Source organism: Coloeus monedula (assembly GCF_965178545.1).
Source record: "Coloeus monedula genome assembly, chromosome: 14".
Classification (NCBI taxonomy): domain Eukaryota; kingdom Metazoa; phylum Chordata; class Aves; order Passeriformes; family Corvidae; genus Coloeus; species Coloeus monedula.
In genome coordinates, this window is record NC_138794.1 from 13,961,153 (window position 1) to 13,983,135 (window position 21,983).

Sequence of the window (21,983 nt, forward strand, 5' to 3'; positions counted from 1 at the left end):
TCAGGATGTTTGCTTCTCTATTTTTATGAACCTGTCTTATTTGCAAATGTTGCATGGAACTGGAATATTTAATCACAAAACCAGAGATGTTTAACACATATCACTAGGATTTGCAGCCTCTTAAATTCTGAATGAAGTCCTCTTTCCACCTTGCTCCTTAGTCCACCCAGTGTTCAGGAAAGGATATGCTTTCTTTCAGATTAGCCCAGAAATTAAACCTGTTGAGAATGCATCTACTTCAGAGCAGTGGAGAGGGATGTTGGCAATGTTGTGTATGAGTCAAGATTGGGTGATTCAGATGGCATGAAAGTTCAGATCTATTTAGTAACAAGGGGAATGTCTGTAAATCTTGAAACTGTTCTCACTGACCTCATATTTTGTGTCTGCAAAAGCTACAAACCTAATTTTTCTTCTCTGATTCACCTTTTACATAAACCAAGGAAGCATTGATTTCAACAGTATCAGTTTAGAATTATCTTAGTTTTGCTTTTAGAAGCTGAGGTTTCAAGTGATTCTATCAAACAAGTCAGACTCAAAAGTGAGGACATGTAAATTGCTAGTGCCACTTCTTTGATTGAATAGATGTTTTCCCCTGTTGTCTTTAACATAAATTTTACTTTACTGTTCTGAAAATCTGAAAATGTAACTTGTCTCTAAGTGGATTAAAAAGCAAGGAAAGACTGTGTTAACTAGCATGTTTTCATGGTTCAGTTAATTATGGTAAAAAGAAAAAATAACAACAGCAAGAAAATAGTTCTATGTCTTTAAAATTGAATGTGCTTCAAGAATATAAGGTTTTAACAATATGGGTAAGTGAGTTTTGTTTCCACAAAATGATGTTTTTAAGCTGATGTTCCTTGTAACTACATGAATAAGTGTTCTGAAGCTTTTGGTCAGGCTTGGTTTTTGGTTGTCTTCTTTTATTCTTTTTTCCCATTTTAAATCTGTTTATCTGCTCTACCTCACTGATTCTCCTCGTTTGCTTGTCTATATCACTGATAGTCTACACAATCACTGCATTGCTCATCACTGCCTTGCATTTAGTACACTCCCCTAAGAACTCCCTTCTGTCACAGTCTGACTTGACCTTCCTGTGTAACATGGATCAATGCACCATACACATCTCCTGCATCTTGATTAGCTTTGGGTCAAGATGCTTGAAAAGTGTGGGGTTTTTTTTCTGTTTATGCATCCTTCAGGTCATCGTGCCAAATAAGGCTCCCTCCAAGCAGGGTCTCCAAATCAAAGCATTCTAGGGAAGGTGACAGGAGAGTCTGTCTTGACATTTTATTCACAACTTATGTCTAAATTCTGGCATGCTAAAATTAATCCTTTTTCTGATTCTACAATCTCATCCACTGGATATGAGCACTTACAGACCTCAGGATGTAATCAGTGGCCCTTTTGCTTAGAACAATTCAGCCTTTCTGTCTTTAGAGTAGTTCTAATGAATAATCTTGTGCAGTAGGTTGATTTGGCCTTGTGTTACCATTGACAATTTAGATGACAAACTCTGGCACTGTAATAATGTGTATTCCAGTGGAAATGTAATTCCTGACTGTCCTATCTTGCTTTTTTACATAACACAAATTACTTCTAATGGTGGACTAGCATAAGAAAGACAATGACAATACAAAGAGAACTGTAACAGTTACTGTAAACAGCCAAGTCTATTCCTCCTCCATTGGATTTCTAGTCAGAAAAGTTAAAGCTGGTATGCACTTAATTGTAATAGACAGTTTGCATTAGTGCATTCATCTAAAATCACCCTCAATATATATTGAAATTTTGTTTATGGATGGTCAAGTGAGGAGTACTTTTGTAGCATTTTGTGTTGTGTTCTAACCTCTGTTTTAGGGTAGCCACCTCAGGGAATGAAATACATCTCAACACTTTTGCACCATTGAGAAGGGAAATGACTTAATTATTATGCCCCTTAACTATAGCATATATGGTACTGTAATATCTTACAAAACAACAACTACACCAGCATTATGGATGGCAGCATCAAGTAATCCGTGCTTTTTAAATTAAACAATTAGAGCATGGGATCCTTTCATTGGGTGGAAAAATAGGAAGTTTATCTTTTCATTGTGGTAGATAATGGTAGGCACCTAGAATTAGCATTGCAGAGCATTGTAAGTTGAAATACATTCTTAATTTTCAGTTATCAGTTGAGATAAATGACTAATTTTGTATAGAGAACATTAACTGCTATTATTTGAAAAAATAGAGAAATATCAGAGTAATCTTTTAGGTTAGTGTGAAAACAAATGACTCCTTTTCATTTCCCCCATTTCATTCTCTTTTTATATAATAACACTTCAGCTTTACAAAGTAATTAATTGCCACTAACAATTGCCTTTAAATTGGCAACTGACAGGCTGTTTGCCTGACTTCTAGTTACACTGTGACAGGCCAGCCAATTCCACTGAGAAGTGCTCAAGGATTTTTGTACCTGAAGGGCACTCAAATTAGAGATTATATGTAAGTTGACCATTGAAGCTGTCCTATAGGGCATTCAAATTTCAAATACTGAAATTCACTATAGTGTACTGAAAGAGTAGACGCTGAGGAAACTGCAGTATTTGGGTAGTTGGTAACAACACTCCCATTGCATCATGGTTTTAATACCTGAGTTAAGAAAAGAGGTATAAATGGACATTCAGTTGTTTCTAGCATGACGTACCAGTGTTTGTCCTATTCTAGCTAGAGAACTGTAAGACCTGAAATTTTTCTTAATTTTACAGCAGCTTCTGATATTATTGTGTTAAGTAACATTCCTTTAAGGCATTAGAAAAGATGGTCTACATTTCATTATATGTATTTTTAATCTACTGCAGGAGAACACCCGTTGCATTTCACAGGAACGGCAGCAGTTAAGTCAGCAGTTAAAAGATGAAACTCAGCAGAAGGAGCAGTTAAAGCAGATAAAGAATGAAATGGAGAATGAACGATTGCAGCTGAGCAAGACTGTTGAGAAGTTACAGGAGGAGGTATGAATTCACCCCCAAGAGGCTGCAGGGATCTGAATATCTACCAGACAGAATTAAATGAACTGGCACATTGTAAAGAATTATATATTTTGAAATGTGTAAAAGAAAGTAAAATTCAAAGTTTAGTATTGATTTCTTTAACCTAGAGGCTCTTATTAAAAGCTTTCAGGGCTGGAACAGTGATTGGAACACCACTATCTCAAAATGGCATTGTAAACCAGTTCTGTATAAACCAGATCCCAGATCTGAGTTCAGCTCTCATGTACAGTACAGTGATATTTCAGAGTTTTATAGCTGATTCTCAAAATGCTTCTGCATCAGAGTTATTGTGCCATCTGTGTTTAAACTATACAGATAATGCTGACATACTGAAGTGTGACTGTGCTGTTCATTGTGTCACTCAGCTGGAAGAACTGCTGACAGACCAAAAGAGAAAAGTCTTGCCACACATACTATTAGAAATTACCCTTACTGTTTTGTGTTTTCCTACTTCTGCATAGAAATGAATTTATTTGGGAACATTGGATAAATCTTCTGTCTGAAAATACTGAGCTGAATACTGAACCTGGAGAAAAAACCTTTGTTTCATTAAGCACAATAGAACCTTTTGTATATGTACTTTTTGCCCAGATGTCTGAAATGGTAGAGATCTCAAGAACATCAACTCTGGAGCTTCAGAGCCAGTTTGATGAATACAAGGAGAAAAATCGCAGGGAATTTTCAGATCTGCAGAGGCAATTAAAGGAGAAAAGCATTGAAGTAGAAAAATCACGCCTGATGAACATAAGAATGCAAGATGAGGTAATGACTCATAAGTTCAGTGACAAATTCTCACCTTTGACCTAGAATTCAGTGGAGATAGTTTTCAAGATAGTGAATGTTTGCTATTACGCTTTTGTGTACTCTCATGTGCATCATGAGAGGCTGATCTCAGCATGCTTTTGAATTTTGTTATTCATGGTAGTGATCAGCCTGTTATTTCTGCTGGGGAAATAGGGTTTCCTATTTAGGACAGATAAATGCAGTGTTTGACAAATGAATGCACCTTAAGTGATATGACAAGGATTCCATTGATGATCTGCTGCTCTTTAATGCCTGCTACTGAAGGAATTGAAAATTTAGAAATATTTTTGATCAGGAAAAATCCTCCACCAGTTGTTTAGGAAAAACAAGCAAACAAACATATAGACATACATTCTCCTCTCCTTTTGTATGAGCCAAGTTGCAGATTTAAATGACAAACATGTCTGTGCAAGCAAGAATCAACCAGTCTTGAAGTGTCTGCCTCGCAGTATGTAAATTTTGCCATAAAGACAATCCAGTTTTTTAAAAATCTGCACATATTTGCTCTGCAGTTGGAAGAACTATGAGAATACATTGGTCACAGATATTTTCTCTATATGGAATATTTTAATAGTAGGATTTTTCCAGTTTAGAACTTCTCTTATATCACCCTCTTCCCTTAGAAAGTGTGTTTTAAATTCAATGAAAAACAGCAATAGAAGAAAGAGTACTTTCTGTATATTGTTATGTCTTTTTTCTGTATTTATTCCATTCAGGAGTGGAGAGCCTTTGTAAACAGTCTTGTGAGGCAATATAGGAGCTCTTCACTGCTGCATCTCTTCCAGGTTCTCTGTGGATACACAGAAGACACCCATCTTGAAAGCTGACAATTCAATGTCATTCTGAAACATTAAATGGATATGAAAGGCTATTAATGTACAGATCCCTGCACTTAACTAGCTGTTCACCAAGTCATGCAGCTGTCAGGACTTAGCAGTAGATAGCAAACTCTCTGAATATTTACTAATACATTATTTTAGCTTCATTACTAAAATGAGCACTTGAAACAGAGGAAGAATGTGGGAAAACTATTAAAGAAAAAACCCTCTCATCCTGTATTATATATGTGTTACAAGTTAATTTACAAGTGCAAGGAATGGTCATGATTTCACCTAAAACCCATCTCACTTATATATATTTTTAAAGTACCATGAAGGTTTTGGATAATATTATTGAGGACATGCAGTTGTTGAATAGGGAACATTTGTCCTCAGCAGACAGCCACACTGTACCTACTAATTATACACACACACACATATATGCAATTATGTAATGGGTAAAATGCTGTCATCAAAGTGCATCAGACATATAAACTATATAGTTATTTAAAAGCTAAAGTATTGGGAGTCTGACAAGGAAAGGAGTAATATTGTAAAAGTTCCAAACATTTTGAAACATTTAACCATTTTGAAAATTATCAAAATTTTGGCTTACTGTAACTTGGTAAAAAGAAGTAAATTTTAAGAACCTCACCGTGGATAATTGTCAGTGTAAAACATGTAGTATATATGAAGCATCTCATTATAGGTCACAATCAAAGTTTATTTTCTTGGTGCCATCTTGTGGATAAAACAAAAATTACTGTGAAAAGCCAGTAATTCAGTGGAATTCTTGTCATGCTTCCAGTTCTGTTGTGTTTGCAGTGAGTCCCCTTTACTGCTATTCCTTGTTTATAGGAAGTACAGCATGAAGTGTATTACCATGATCTTATTGCTTCAGATGCGTCTGATGGAAGAAAACCTGAGGGACCACCAGAGAGCTCAGGATGAGGCAATAACAAAAACTCAGTTACTGGAACAGACTGTGAAAAGCTTGGAGTATGAACTGGAAGCCAAAAACCACTTAAAAGATGATCGGGCAAGACAAATCAAACTAATGGAGGTAAAAGACATTCTTAAGGGTTTGTTACTTCTTTGAAGAGATGAAAATAATTTTGGTATTTCACATGGATTCTGCTTGGAAGGAATCAAAAAAGCTTCATGTTGTTGAAAATCCATGTAGTACTACTACAGGAATTATTCTGATATATGCTAAAGGTGATTTGTTAGCATATCTATTGTAACATGATTTGTTCTAAATTACAGTTTTCTCTCATCATTTTAGTTAACTTCTTTTTAATGAATTTTATCTAGAGCTTATAATGCAAATTTGCATTATTTTCATTTCTAGGCCCATCATTCAGAACTTCAAAAGTATTTAGAAATGTAAGTTCTGTTTAGCCTTTGATACCAGTTCATTTCAGGAGTCTGAATAACATTGTGACTCTAACTAACTTGTTGCAGGGCTTCATAACTGTTCAGTTCAACTAGGCTGTCATCTGACTTTCATAAATAAACATCTTTTATGTCATACTCAGATGAAAAGAAATTTGTCTTCCAAACGTATAATGTAATGCAGACATTCAAAAACAGTCTCTAGAAACATTATAGAATGTCTATTATTTTCTTGAAATAGTTGGCAGTGATTAAAAAAAGGAAACAAAATGTTTATTTTACTTCTATCAAATAAATTCACTCTAAAGGCTTATCTACCTGCCTTCTCTTTTGCTGGGTGTTTTAAGAGGCATTACAATTTTCAAGCTTAGTCTTTCAGACACCTTGAGTCCTTGAAGTTTAAGGAAGAATGCCCTGGTAGCAATCTGAAGAGGATTGAAAGTAGTATGTTGAGGTTGCTTTTCTTTGTTCCACTTAGGACAAGTTATCTCACCTGGAACTTGAGCTTGATGAAGAAAAGAATAACTCGGATTTGTTGTCTGAGAGGATCAGCAGGTGCAGAGAGCAGGTACTTGAACAAGTTTTCCAGCTTTTGCTTCATGATTCCATGAAAAAGTTTTATTAGGATCACAATCCATATTGATCAACTAAATAGTGATTAGCAATAGGATTTATATGCTATACTTAGGCAGAGCATGTAAATCCAAAAAACCCAAGGTTCACCAACATGCTTAAATATGCTCCCTCCACATCACCACAGACCAATTTTTTCCTGTTGTTCTAACTGGAAAACAGACACAGGATATAAAGACTGAAGACCAGTAAGCTTGTTGTGAAGAGTCTCTTATATTGAAAGATCACAATTTTAATCTTACTCATAATAGACAGCATAATAGACTCTTAATTTCAAAGAATGAGGAGGAGGAGCTTTAGGAAATCGTGGATTTAATTAAGGAAGTCAGCTGAACCAAGGATGCTAGCCAGTTTCAACAAAGAGGAAGCTTTATTTTCATTACAAGTGTAAAAACTGATTAAGATGCATCAAAGACAAGACAATTGGAAAGCATTTTCCACATAAAAACATCAGTCTTTTGTTCCAGAAGTGTAATATAAGTTGATAGCCCAGAAAGAGGGGAAGAAGGATTTATTAATGAGGTTGTGTCTCATGCGGCAGAAAATGTAAAGATAAAATGATACTTGCTGAGCTAAGTGAGACCTATCACAGTAACTCAAACAAGTAACAAAAAGGTTTTTGACTATATAAGTAGAGGAAAGAAGTTGTGGAGACTGTATAATGAGGCCTCAGTCAAGATAAAAAGTAATCCAGGTATGCCCTCTCAAATAAAGGAATACTTTACCTCTCTCTTCAATAAGGCTAGTGAAGGTACAGGTGGGGGGAAGTGGAGTGAATGTATTGGAAATGAGACCATTGAGTTGGAAATGACCAAGTCTTAAGAGAATTAGGAGTTCATTGGTTTGAAGACAGAGGCCTTTATAATATTATTCAAGTTTTCTGAAAGAACTGACGTAAGAAATTATAGGTCCTGTAACAAAGATTTATAATAAATCAGTAAAGTACAGTATAGGGCCTGATTACTGCAAAAGCAGCCAGACATCCATGGCTGAGTAGTCAGGTCATGCAAATATTGTATTAGTTCATGGAAAGAAATACAGTGATGTGGCTGTCTTGGAATATCATGGCTTAGATAATGTTCTTTGCCTTCTTTTTGCTTTCTGAAAGATGTGAAACTGATGCATAATTATGTGCTGTATCATTACAGCACATCTGCTACTGTAACGCCACATGAAGTACTACAGCTCATAGTAATTTCCTAGAAGTTCAGGGGACAATTAGCATTGAGGTACCCACAATAATCTGTTCTGTTCTCATTTTTCTTTCTTCAGAAAAAAAAAACCCACCTGCTGACATTCTTTTGAATAGCTGTAGCTTCAGAGGGAGAACAGAAAGTAAAATCTTAGTTTCTGTGTCTTTTCAATGAAATTGTGTATTCCACTGAGACAGCTGGAGAGTTTAGAGTGAGGTAGAGCTCAGCTTTCTCTCACGCATCCTTGAAGCACCAAGGCACCATTGCTACTTTGTTTGAACTCAGGTTACGGAGATTCTATTTGATTGTAATAAAGACTTTCTGCTGTTGTTCACTGATATTGTACAGACTCCGAGTCAGTGGGTGACATAGAATGTAAGGGACCCATAATAATGTGGGGTCATGCTATTGTTAAATCAGGAAGCCTTTAATACTGGAGTCTGTGCCTGTATTGTAAACCTGGGATAAAAGTACTATAGTCATAGCTGCACTAGCGGGTACTATAGTAAGTTAATTTGCTAACTGAATGGAAACCTGAAATACCATTTGGTGACTAAAATGTTATATAATGGGTAAAAGACGTGTTTATTTTGAGGTCTGGAATTTCTCATTTCACACATGAGTTATAAAGGTTGCTTTGTTTTGATTTTATGCCAGAATGACTAAGTAGTCAAATTACTAAAGAGTATTTCAGGGTCTGCTAAGCATTTATAATGACAAGTGAAATAATGGATTTGTTTTGGTAATATCTGTATTCTTCTACATTTTTAAAACTATTACTATAAATATGTTATTTTAACATACTGATAATGAATTATAATACTGAAATTTCCAGTAAAAACAAATTTAAACAACTGGTTCTATTTTACATAAAGCTGAATGTTTGAATAAACATTGGCAAGACTAATAGTTCACATTTCACTTGCCATGAAATGTTATTCTTTTTTAATTTAAACACGCTTTTGAATCTGAATGGCTGCATGACACACTGTTCTCTTCTCCTCTTGCCTTGTTCTCAAGAAGTACCACAGCAGAGTGGGAGCAGAAAAAAATTTTGGGGAAAAGTGGGTCATATCCTATTAGTTTTTAAATTATAAGGTTTTACTAACTCTAGAAAGACCAAAATGCTCAAACCACACCCACACCCACACACGGAAAGCTAGAGCATTCAGCTGCTCTTGGAGTCTAAAGTGAGCAGGGACAGGACATCTTTTAATATGTGATAGTTTTTTTCCTATGAACAAGTGAAATGAAGTATCTCTTGCCATATTGACTTTGTAAACATAATTGAAAAATCCTTAAGATACCCTCATCAATTCTTGTGTTCTGTGAAAATGTGAGCAGGAGTCTATTGACTTCAGAGTCGTTTCCAATAAGTGTGAAAAATGGACTTACTAGTTTTCATTATAATTTTAGAATAAATAGAGAAGGATAAAATTGCACTGTCTGCATCATTTGCTTCCTTTTGGTAAATGTTCCCAGTGGAGATCTGTATACCTGCTCTCTAGCTGTCACTGGCTGTGGAAAGCGAAGAAATAAAAATCTGGATATGAAAGTTGCTTTTCAATTTTGAAGTACCAGAGGGATTTGTTTAGCTTTAGTTTTCTTCTTTATTAATCAATGGGTTTTTTGGTCACTTGGAAATTGTCTAAGGCACACACGCACACACCCCCATTAGGAATTAACAAGAAACATAGGCTGCAAACCTGTAAGATGGTAAACAATACTGATGGCATCTAAGTTATTAGAAATCAAATTGCTTTCACTAGTATTGAACACAACAGCTGCTTTTAATCGTAAAGCTGGCACAAAATGATAAAGCTTTGTAAAATCTGATACAGTTGCTTTTCTCAATTCTTTGTTGTTAGCATTCTTCAAATCCAGCTGTGGTAAGTGTTGCCTTAAGCTGCAGAAATAGTTTATTCTTTTAACACAATTATAATATATTAGATGTAGGAAAGGTAGAACGTGGAACATGAAGTTCCATGTGGTACACACAGAGAGTATGGAGCATGAAACTGCTACATCTTACTGCTGTGAAATAAGTGGAACTTTGAGCACATTTTGGCAGACAACTGCTTTTCTCCTTTGTGCATGTTAATTATGTGTTTACTGTTGAAAATCACAAGATGATAAAACAGTTTATATCTCCTCCAGCAAGAAGTGTATCTGCTGCCCTTTTCTTTTTACAAGCTCTTGTATATATTTGCACATAGCTTTCTGATCCTAATCAGATACAGCACTTTTGCTCTACTCCTACTACTTTTCTGTGAGGTTGCTTTTATCAAGAGGTGTCCAACAACAGTAGCAGTCATCTTGGAAATATAATTAATCCTAATTAATTATATTAGTCCTCTAAATAATTCCTTAATTTGAGTCTTGGGAAGGCTGCAAAAATTTGTTACAGCCTCTGAGCACAGTAAGAGCACAGTGGAACCTCAGAGTGGTCCATTAAGCAAGTTTTTACATAAAACAAAACCCCATTCTTCAGTTAACAGCTACATTTTTAATTAGTCATTCATTTTACCACAAATTTAGCTTTATTTTTTCCTGTGTCTGTCTTGGTGCAGCAATTACAGCAGAATAAATTCTATGTAATCCCTCATATTATAAATTTTTTCATACATTTCATTACTAAATACAGCTATTGTACACATGTGATTCTAATTTGTGTCTATAAAATAATACTTTACTATATAATATTTTACTATATAACGTATAAAACATTGTTATTATTGGGCTTCCATGTGACAGTGAGAGCTTTTAAGAAGTTACCCAGCTGTTGAGAACACAGCCACGTGCTACCATTGGTATTCTAGTAGCTGTTATGACCTTAGTTTTCAGGAATGCCTTCTACTCTTCTGAAACCATACTGTGACATAACATATGCAACTGCATGCATTGCTGCCATTATTTGTATTCATATATCAATTTCCAAGCTCCAGAAACAGTGCAAATTACTTCCTTTAAACATGATTAACTAAAAATGTATCTTTTAATATTACGATGTGGTTAAAAAATAAGGCCAAGGGTAAATTTTCATCTGCTGTACTTGTTTAACCTTCACATTCTTAGCATTGCTTTTGGATTTTTTTATGCAAGAATTCCCAATGATTTTTGAAAGACCTTTACTGGGATAAATCTGTAACTGAGAGTTGCGTAACTGGGATGGTGTGTTTATGCAAGTTCATTTGTAACTGATGTAAAGCTGGGAGGAATGCTGTGGCCACTGAGATCTTTATCAGTCTTTTTTTTGCAGGTATAGTAATTGATATAGATATTCACTGTGTTCCCCAGATGATATCTATCATAGTAAGCCCTGTGCAGTGTAAACCACAAATGCTGTGGTAACATTTGCTGTGCCTGTAAAGGCATTGTTAAAGATTTGCAGGGAATCTCAGCAAGATTGGAAGCAAGAAAAGTATTTCAGTAGACTTAAAAACTTTGTCCTTTAGCACCAAAGTTTCAGTAGCAGTTGTTAGGCAGTTCAGAGTTTCTCTTTGAGCTGAGTTTTTTTTTCCAATCAAGTCCAATAGTGAGGTAAAACAAACTGATTCTGCATTCTTGTCTTGAGTTTGTATTGATCAGGTAGCCTTTTAACATCTTTATACATGGAGAATATAATCTTCCTTGTGGTTGTTGAATATGGAGTGGAAATATTAAGAGATACTGTAGAAAAAGACAAGCAAACACCACCCCCCCCCTCCAAATCTAGAAGTTGGTGCCCCTCCAGTACAACCAACAAATTGACTGGAGGAGGAGAGCTGTGTTTGTATCCATCATGAAGCAGTGTCTGTTGAAAAACAGCTTTTACCACTACTATACATAGAGAAAACCGCAATTGTCTGTGAAATGTTTCACTGAGCTCTAGGCATTTCTTGGTACCAGTCTGTGTTTAATAAAGTGAAACTTTACTTAGACTAGTCAGCAGCTTAAAGGTAAGGTGCTGTTTCAGAGGTTCAGACTTAAGTATGAAGGAAACAACTGGAAAAGATATTTGAAGATGGATGTGATGTTCCAGAACTCATGTCTTGCCACATGATATGTCTCTCATACAACAGCTTAGAGTTCAGTTCCTTGCTACAGAATGTATATGGTGAACATCAACAATATCCAGTGTGGGTGTGAAATGCCTAGAATGAGTACTGGGAATAACATGGACTTCCTGAAGCAGAAAATTTTGTCCAGGATTGTAGCTGTAAAGCTCATCTGAAATCATGTGTATGTCTTGAGTTCTAAGAAAGAACATAGTGCTTATTGCATAGGTATATGTAGTTTATATATATATATACACACATACATATCATATAGATAAATGTAAATTAAGACTCTTATTAAAATTTCTGTTATCTTTCTCTACTAGATTGAACAAATGAGGACAGAGCTACTTCAGGAAAGAGCTATCAAGCAAGACTTGGAGTGTGACAAAATTTCATTGGAAAGACAGGTAATTATGTCTGGTAGTAAATGCTTTGACTGCTTGGGAGGAGCTGTTCTGCCAAGGCTTAACAGTACTTCAGGAATGCTGTTGAAAATATAATTTCAAGTAATTGTGATTTTAGCTGAGAGTTTTCTTCTGTAGTAGTAAACAATTCTTCTGCAGTTCAGTGGTCTTTGAAAACAAGATTACTTATCATAGCCCTTAGCTGAGATCCAGAGGAAAGCTATCTTAACAAGTCATAGTATTATTTACAAACTCAAGAACATAAACCAGATTGTAATGGGAATTTAGAGAACATGTTTGTACAACACACCTAATTTGGTGCCTTAAGTTAGGTGACATTGATCTCAATTGTTTGAGAAAAAAGAATGCCACCTATTGGTATATACTGTGCACGTTCTTATACTTTAGTTCTCATTTTCCTGTCATAGTCCTTTTTTCTGTGTTTGAGACCTGAGATCATGCTTTGAATTTCTGTAATACAGACCTTTATTTTTCTGTTCCTCATGTAACTTGATTTGTTGGGGTTTTTTTTTCTGTCAACTCTTTCACTAGGTCCTCATTGAAAACCTAAATTACATAGCCTCAGAAAAATGAAACTGCAAATCTGAGCAAAAGTCTGCTTTTACAAATCTTTTTCAAACTATTTTTATAGCAGGAGTAGCATTGGATAGTTAAGAAAGGATGGGGGGGAAACCCCAGTAATACCTTTAATAAAGTGGCATTGGATGTAAATAATTTCTTTGTCTACTTGTTCTAGCCATACACCAGTGATTTCCAGGGGAAGAACAGAGAAGTTTACAAAAGAATTTTGTGGAGCATAAGACAGATCTGACAGAGTATTTGAACAAAAAAATTGGCATATTAAAAAGTACTGTGAGAAGGTGCTTGCACTATCTGAAGTTTAAGGGTCTATTTAATCCTAAAACTTTTAACTGAAGCTGAACAGTAAATTCTTTTCAATAAGGCACAGTAATAGAAAATTTGTTTGTAGTAAACTGTAAAATCTCAATGACTTTCCATGTTTACTAAATAATATACTGATCACTGTACACACTGGTATGTGTTTTCCTGGAGACACGAATTTGGTATTAAGGTGATATTTGTCAATCTGAATAAATGTGTATTAACCAAGTGTGTTCCAACTATAGAACAAGGACTTGAAGAGCCGAATCCTTCACCTGGAGAGTTCTTACCGATCCAATAAAGAGGGACTTGTTGCTCAGATGGAGGCACGGATCACAGAGCTGGAAGAACGACTTGAAAATGAGGAGAGGTAAAAGCAATTATTTTAAGATCAAAACATGCATGTTTATGTTTGTTATTATGGCCTCTTGCTAATATTAGGACTCTATTGCAATTAACTTTTCATCAAATTAAAATGGTTACTGTTTCATGAAAGTATTGCAGATTTTCTTTTTGACTGCGAGCACAATAGAAGTTTGTCTTAAAATTTAAAACTGGGCACAGTGCTAACATGGTTCCATAGCTCCTTATTTTATAAATACCTAATATCAGTAACAGGATTAGAAATATTAACTGTACTGTGAGACATCCAGTTTCATGTTCATTTTTTGTTTAATCTTGGAGGAGTATATTTTTGTTCCTAAATGTTGCTGTGGTGACAGAAGAAATTCTCCTCAGTCATTGCTGTTTTTGAACAAATTTCTCAATATGTTGCATGGAATCAGTAGTTCCAAGCATCAACCTTTAGTATTATTTAATTCTTAGAACATTGCTAAGGAACTGTATTATCAGGATTGGGAGTATTTCAGTTCCTCTTTTACAAACCTGTCTTTTGTTTGTTTTGGTTTTTTCCTAGGGATAGAGCTAATTTCCAACTAAGTAACCGCAGACTTGAGAGAAAAGTGAAGGAGTTAATGTTGCAAGTAGATGATGAACATCTGTCATTGACTGATCAGAAGGACCAGGTAGAGGGAAAGACTAATATGCAAATATCTGATATTAATCCTACTCGCATAAACCATCATGTATAAAAGATACGAGAAGAATGTAGGTAGATTCTGTTTACTCTGTAGTTTATGAACTCCCATTTAGTGGTATTTGCAGCTGCCATTGCATCATGTGCTTTTGTCTAGTACTAAATTGTTACTAATTTTGGAAATTATGAGAAGAAAGCAGTTCCAGAAGCAATGCTAATTCAAGAAATAAAGCAAATAACAGACAGTAATTCATCACACCAACAAGTAATATATTCTGTTTTGCCACCATAAAATTCTGTTTAAAAAAAGAAGCTGTTTACTGTTAAATATAGGCTGTAAGTATTAAGCATACACTGATGTTCTAATAGCAATGTGCTCTACCATTTACTGTGGTCTCTGTTGCTTCCTTGCTTAAAACATGGTTTCTTTCAGCATGTGAGCCAACAGCTAATATTCTGCCTGGAGAATGAACAGCATGTTTCAAATTGCAGACATCCATTACGGGAATGATCTTAAAAGATCCTCTGGGTTTTTGAAATGTATTTTATAGTATCTGTCTGTTAAAGTTGCTTAACTTAGACACATGTACAACTCTAGTCTGTCCTAATTGATAACCAGCTCTTGCTATCACATAATACTGCCTTACTGTACCAAAGCTCTCTTTGCTTGTTGCTGGTTTTTCTTTGTGAAAAAATCATACCACATTATTTTTCTTAAAGTCTAATGCTGACTTTCAAATATTTCTGAAGCAGAGGATTACAGTGTCACTACACTGGCAAAGTTTTGTTTTTATTCTCCCTCTCATAGATGCTGGAAGAATAAAATTCCTTTATTAAAATAGTCCTCTAATCAGATGACATGTAAATATTGCAGTTGAGTTTGCGTTTGAAAGCAATGAAACGTCAAGTTGAAGAAGCTGAAGAAGAAATAGACAGACTGGAAAATGCTAAAAAGAAACTTCAGAGAGAACTTGAAGAGCAACTAGACATCAATGAACAATTGCAAGGACAGCTTAACACTGCAAAAAAAGAGTTAAGGTAGGATGAGTTGTCAGACCTTTCGGTTCTGTATCACACCACTACTCACACGTTTGACCGCTTGCTCCTGTTTAGCCATCTGTGAACATTCCAGTGTGCAAACTTTACATTTTCCCCTCTCTGCCACTTTAGCTAGATGTGTTGGAAAATGTCATTGCTTGATCTTGTGCATGTTTCTTTCATGTAAGATGTAGTCTGTGATAAACTACCCCTGCTGGAGCACTTTGATGTCCTTCAAAAGTGTAAATCCTGCCTGTCAATGTTTTAAGCTTTGTATAAGTGTTCTGTGTGTATGAACACAGATGTGCTGTTTTAATAGCAAATATGTGCACTTTTGTTTTAGTAGACTGAAGAAGTCACCAAGTAAAGTGTTGGCTGATTCTGATGATGAGGACGACGACGATGATGATTTCAGCACGGATGGTGATAGTCTCTGTGAAGTACCTTTAGGAAATAACTTTTCAAAAGATGATGACACAAAAATCTAAATAAGTATGGATGCAATTCCTTGAAAGTACTGGAAGAATAACATAAATTATCAAGAAACTGGATATTCTAGAAGCCAAATGACATAAAGGGATTTAAGAGTTGGGAATATATTGTTTCCATCCGTACTGTGCCATTTGCTTATTTAGATCTCCACTGTTTATTATAGAAAACAGGATTTCATTATAAAACAGCTGTAAAACAAGATACATATATATATATAACTGCTATTGAAAACATGAGGATAATGTTTCACATTGGAGATGCCATTTTGCTAAAATTCTGTTCAAGTAAAAAGCCATCTAATAGTAATTCAAAATTAGTTTTTAGTTATTAAAAGCTTTTCCCTAAAATTAAAGAAACTATGGAAGATTATTTAATAATTGTAAGTAAGGGGAAATTATGTATAAAATGTAAATATTTTAAATTTGATCTTTTTATTGACTAGTACTATTTTGTAAAGTTTTGAATATTACATAAATCAGTTTGATATGTAAAATCTTTAAATTTATATCGAATGCTATGTTTGGGTTTTCACTAAGAGGAAAACAAATGAAAATTAATACATTTCATGCATTACAGAGCAGATTCATAGTTCCTGGGCCAGGAAGTACATTTTAAAACCAGTGTAAGTTTTATTGTATGTGTTCTGTATATTAGAGGTCAAATGTTAATCCTGCCTGTTGACTTTAAAAGGACTAGCACATCTGAATGATGAGAGGCTTGCCTTCCACTTCCTTGTAAACTTCATTTGGGAAGCTTTCTGTTTTTAGTAGGGAAGGGCGAGAGTGATGTCAGTTATTACCTGGTATCTTTCATTTCCTGAAAGGAATTCAGTTCTGCCAGAGGCAGAATGTTATAGGCCTGCTGATTTGAGGACATTGGGACAGTCTTATCTTGCAAGTTTCTAAAGAGTCCCACTCGTTCCAGTAAAATTACCTGTGGTCTTTGAATTAAGTACGTGCTTAAATCTGTTAATTGATACGAAAATTTTATGCTGCTGGCAAGCAATTGCACCAAGGAATCAGAAAGCATGTATCTCATTTTTCTTTCTAAGTTCTTCTTGACCGTCTTATGGTGATATATTGCAGTGTATGGTCATATGTGCATATATATATATATATATATATATATATATCAGTATTTCAGTTGACAGAAGTATCTGTATTTCGGGTTATCCATCTATTCAACAAACTTTGTGGGAAATTTAAAACAAAGAGCATTGAAGATTTTATTTAAAAAAAAATTTCTATTTTGTTGCTAAAAATATTTTTTGCCATTTATATTACACCAGACTGGTTTTACTCCTTTGCAAATCTAGAATTCTAAAGAAAGGGCATTACTACAAAATTTTGTTAATAAACCATACTTAGGTCCTGTCTGTTTATCAGTATTTGTCCTCAGTTACAGGTTAGCGAGCACTCCATCATTCCATTTGATCAAGTAATCATGAAATTGTAAAAAATATTGTGAACTGAAGTTGCTGGGAGCTTCCATTATTCCCACAAAGGAATCTGCTGAGGAGAACAAATTTAACAGCTCTGAAAGTGAGGCTGACAGATGTGGTTAAGGCAAAAGTCCTGACAACGGCAGTATCCATTTTCATACAGTTACATGAAATGAAACTCCTGCCTCTGCAAGGTCAGAAATATATTCATGCATAGCAGATCACAGACTCTTTGCTATGTAATTCCCTTCAACTTGCTTTTGATCATTTGAGTTATATGGGAAATAATAGGAACGGCATAGTTGTAATACTTTGTATCTGAATCTTGTATCTTTTCCAGTAGCATACACATGGAATTTTTTGCAGTATCAGCATTACTATTTTGACATCACAGAAACAGCCTTTCATCCAAGAAGACCTGTGCTACACTGTACTGACAATCATCATAGAAAGTGCTGTGATTTATTTGTTGTTTCATTTGCATGTTTATGTAGACAACTTCAAGCAACTGATTCCAGTCCCCAGTACTCTATCCTGTAATGTTCCTAGATGATTTATTTCAAACCACTGGAAAAAAATTACTCAATACTGCATCTACCTCCAGTTACACTAAACTGTAAAAGAAAAATTCACTTAAAATAAACAGCGCTCTCAGTTCTACTTTGTGCATATAGCTTGATATGAAAATTGCATGTTTAGAACATAAGAAGAAAATAATTATCTGGGAAATGCTGATGTTGAAAACAAATTTCTGCATTTTCTTCTCTTTGGATAGCTACTCTGTAACTTGTAAAGCAGGTGGCAGGTGTAGCATCTAGAAGATTCCTCATTTGATCTTGGAAGGAGGAAGACAATATTGTTGCAGACTCCTACTGGCAGTGGTTCTTCTTAGTAAACTTCCCTCCCCATCTGTGTTTTCAGAAAAAGCACTTGCCTTTAGTGCGTTCATTTGGACTTGCCAATGGCATTTCCTCTTTAGAGTTCTCAAATAATCTGACTAAAAGTCTTAAGACACGAAAAAGGATATTTCAATTAATTCACCAAGCAGTTGGTAGCTCTGTTTCTCGATACATGCTAGCTATGGTGATGGTAAAATAATCTTGATTGCCACAAACAAACTTTATAATAGTTTACGGTCATCCTATTTGTTCACTTCATCTCCTGTTTGCTTTGATCAAAGCTCATCTTAAGTCAAAGTTCAGTTTAGAAAAATTTTCCTGTTTTTTTTCATGTAATCTATTTTAAAATGAATTTCAGAACAAGCTCTTGACCCATAAAAGGAAGCAAGAGGGGGTTATATCTGAAGAAATGTGGTTACAAGACATTCAGTCCCTAGAAATTTGTATAAACATCAGAGTTTCTGGTGTATTATAGAGACATGGCTTGAATTCTGGGCTGTAGAGACCTTCAGTTTTCTTCCATGGTACTATAATATCTCTTAAACAAACAAACCCCAGCTAAATCATGTTTTCTATAAGCTTAACCTGACTTTTGTAGTGGATGCTTGTCTCTCAGTATAAGTACTCTATGGTGAACAGTGAACTTTTTGTCCTTTCTGAGATTATAATGGCCTTGGTTTTCTGAGTCTGTTTTTGTAGAGAGAAGACAAACTAACTTCTACAAGAGTTTTTTTATGTTTTAAATCACCAACATTTGGCAAGTGCTCCAAGATCTTTGCATGGCAGCTTCTATACAGTGCAAAATATGTAAATGTTAAACAAGTGAAGAAAATCCTCCTGTCCTCCATAGACTCCTCACTCACTAAGTAATGAAATTAAAGATACTCATCACAGTAATGCATTTTAATGCCCTTGAGTTTGGAAGGCATCCCTTTTCATAACAGCATTAAGATCTTTCAGGCATCGTATCTCTTGTTAGTGCCTGAAGAAATAAAAAGGAAAAGTTGTCATCTTCTTGCTGTCCCCTGTACCTGTTTTCCCTGCACTGCACTTTATTTAAGGAATCCTGTACTATGCAAATGCTTTGATTCATCACTGTGCTTTTTACTGTTCAATCACCAGGCACGTTTTCCCCCCACAACTCTTGGTGATGAGACTATAACTTGTTGATTAATCTGTGTATTCCTCTGATTTATCCTCTTTCTTCTCAACTTAATTATTCCCTTTTCCTGATTAAATAATCTCTTCTGATTTATAAATGATTTTCTAAACTATTCCAGAAGCCATGTGTTTTCCTCATTTTTTACAGACCAGCTGTGTGCTTTGCTGAGTGAGCTACACAGTGCAATAGCTTCGGCTTTTAAGCCTTTTCTGGATCACACAGCATATTTTAGTAATTAAATGTTGATTCTTTTAGCTTACTGGAGCTTCCTATCCTGTGAGTAGAGCTACACATTTCAGCTGCTTAATTTCTACGAACTGCAGTTATCAAGTAACATTGCAAAATGTTCAAAGACTTTGCTGAAAGAGCAACATTCGTTAGAAATTGCCAGGGTTTCTAACATATTTAATTTCTTCTTTTATTGCATAAGGTTCTGACTAGGTCACATGTTTAACCCCCTGACCCTACTATGTTATACTGAGGAAAATTTTGTTGTCATCTCAGGCTTTACTCATGAGTACTGGGCTATTGAGAAAAAGGTACAGAAATTAATAGAAAGGGTTTTTTCTATTACAGGTTTTTCTTTTAACATGTAAGAAAAGAAAGACTTAAGAAGAATGGGGATGAAGTTCAACAGACAAGGTCAAGTGCAGTAGTCAGTTTGCCTCAGTAGCAGCATGACAGCCCTTTAATGGTTGGTACCAGTGAACCTTATATGAGGTCAGCAGAGACTGTTTTATGTAAGCTGGAACATTTGACTTTTCTCCACTTCTAATAACAATTTACTGCTTTATTTAGATCCTGAAGCTTCATGCCATTAGCAGAAGTACAGGCAATAAAAAAAATTTACTTAAATTCAGAGCACAGGTGGATGATGAAAGTTTAAGCTCTTCAAGTTGTCAGTAAGAAAACCATAGGAACACTTCTATGTGAGTGCAGAGGAGGAGCTCATTACAGGTAACCTGAGTTTTGCTTTGCCTTCTGCTTCCTCAGCAGAATGGGCTTTCTGAACAATGCTTCATGTGTAAGGTTACAAAGCTGTTTTCACTAGTTTGGAGTACTCCTTTCATCTTGGTTGCATGCAAGCTGGCTAGGATGGACCCTACCAAAAGGCATAATGGGCAGTAAGGAAGAAAGACAGCAGAAAAGATTCAACTCAGGATCCATTTCTGATTAATTTGATTTTGATCTTCCCTTCAGTCTTGAGGTTCCTGGCACACATCTGACATTGAGGGTCTTGTGCTGGCTCTGCAGTAGCCAGCAGGCTCTGTGGAGTGTCTTTTCTGCAGAACAACTGCCTTAAGCATAGATTTCCTTGCTTTATGGGGGAGTTTCAAATCTGGTTTTCTTCAAAGAAATGGTTTATTGTGTAACAGGTAGAATGGCTATGAAAAGTGGAAAGAAAGAAGAATGAAGTCCAATAAAACTATGTAAAAGCTGTAAATCAGCCAACCAAAGAAAGGAAGCTTCCTGAATTAGGCTATGTGTACTTTAAATACAGCCCACTGTGCTTTGCTATTTCACTACATACTGTGTATGGTGTCCAGCTATTTTAGAGATAAGATCAAATTTGTAATTTAGCTCAGAATGTCCCTCCCAGCTGTGAACTTCTTAAGCATTACTGAGTCACAATGGAAAACTATGGTCTGTGTGGATATAACAAACCAACTCAAAAATGCTCACAAACTTGGAAATTTGGTTTTTTAAATTAAACAGGTTCTATTTAGAGACCCTGCTGGGCCAGCTGCTTACAACACAGCAGCCCTATAAAGGTGCAGGTAAGTGTCTCGGGACTACCAGTCTGTGCTGTGGCGTGGTGTGCTTTCTAACACAGTACCTGTCTGATGGTCTCTCTTGCCCTTCCCAGTAGTGGTTCTTTCTTCATAAGTGACAAGTGCAGACTCTGTTGGAAGACCCAATGTGTGGCTCAGATGCATCAGGCCAGAAAGGAAGTGAAGAGACCTGACCACCAGATGTCTGGGAAGCAGAGTTAACATTAGCTTATTCACAGCAAGTACAGGTTCCCAGGTGCTGACAGAAAGGTGTGGCTGTTTGAAAGGTGGCTGTTGGGATATTCTGCTTTTTTTGGCAAGTTTGGAGTTTTGGGGTATTTTGGTCAGAGGATAGGAAAGAAAAGAACCAACTAAAAAAACCAACCCTCTCCTGGTTGTACTCTCCAGGTGTCTGCTGGGTCTTCTCTTTCTTGTGGGTGAAATCTGTACTATATGCCTGGAATTTTATTTTACTTCACTTTTTGCTGACCATGTGTCCACAAGTACAGCGAGAGGCAGGCAGTGTCTGCGGTGTGCTGTGGTGACATTGCCCGCGTGGTAGCACAGGAAATGTCATGATGCACTGTGGCCATTGAACATTGAACACCTGTCTTTCAGCTTAATTTGAGCAAAATAAGGAGCTTTTTGTACTTGTACAATATCTGCTTACCTCATCTCTTGGTGAATGTTTGTATTCACCTGGTGGCTGTTACTGTAAAGCCTCACAATGCTTTTCTAGGGAATGCAGGTGCTTATGACTCAAAGCCAGATTAGCCAAGCCTCAGGAGGCTGTGTCTAAACTGCCGCATCCATCAGTGTCAATGTGCCATTAAATGACATGAGCAGCTGCAGCTGAAGGGCACTGCACGTGCAGAGAACTGGACACTGGGAAGCTCAGTGGGTGGTGCAGTTGGCTCA

At 35.9% G+C, this 21,983-nt stretch overlaps 1 protein-coding gene across 5 annotated transcripts in view; it reads left to right on the forward strand.

The window, feature by feature from the left end:
* The window catches only part of CGNL1 (cingulin like 1), a 55,376-nt gene extending 37,614 nt beyond the window's left edge, over positions 1-17,762 (forward strand). For 3 of the 5 annotated variants that reach the window (XM_082290405.1, XM_082290408.1, XM_082290406.1), the window contains 9 exons: positions 2,844-2,996; positions 3,627-3,797; positions 5,559-5,720; positions 6,531-6,620; positions 12,242-12,325; positions 13,471-13,595; positions 14,142-14,250; positions 15,136-15,299; positions 15,643-17,762. In XM_082290405.1, the coding sequence (XP_082146531.1) occupies positions 2,844-2,996; positions 3,627-3,797; positions 5,559-5,720; positions 6,531-6,620; positions 12,242-12,325; positions 13,471-13,595; positions 14,142-14,250; positions 15,136-15,299; positions 15,643-15,787 (1,203 nt within the window). In that variant the 3' untranslated portion in view covers positions 15,788-17,762. Of the gene's footprint in view, positions 1-2,843; positions 2,997-3,626; positions 3,798-5,558; positions 5,721-6,008; positions 6,044-6,530; positions 6,621-12,241; positions 12,326-13,470; positions 13,596-14,141; positions 14,251-15,135; positions 15,300-15,642 lie in introns of those variants that run through there. The other 2 variants (XM_082290407.1, XR_014226805.1) reach the window with 2 other exon arrangements.
* Positions 17,763-21,983: the final 4,221 nt, after the last annotated feature.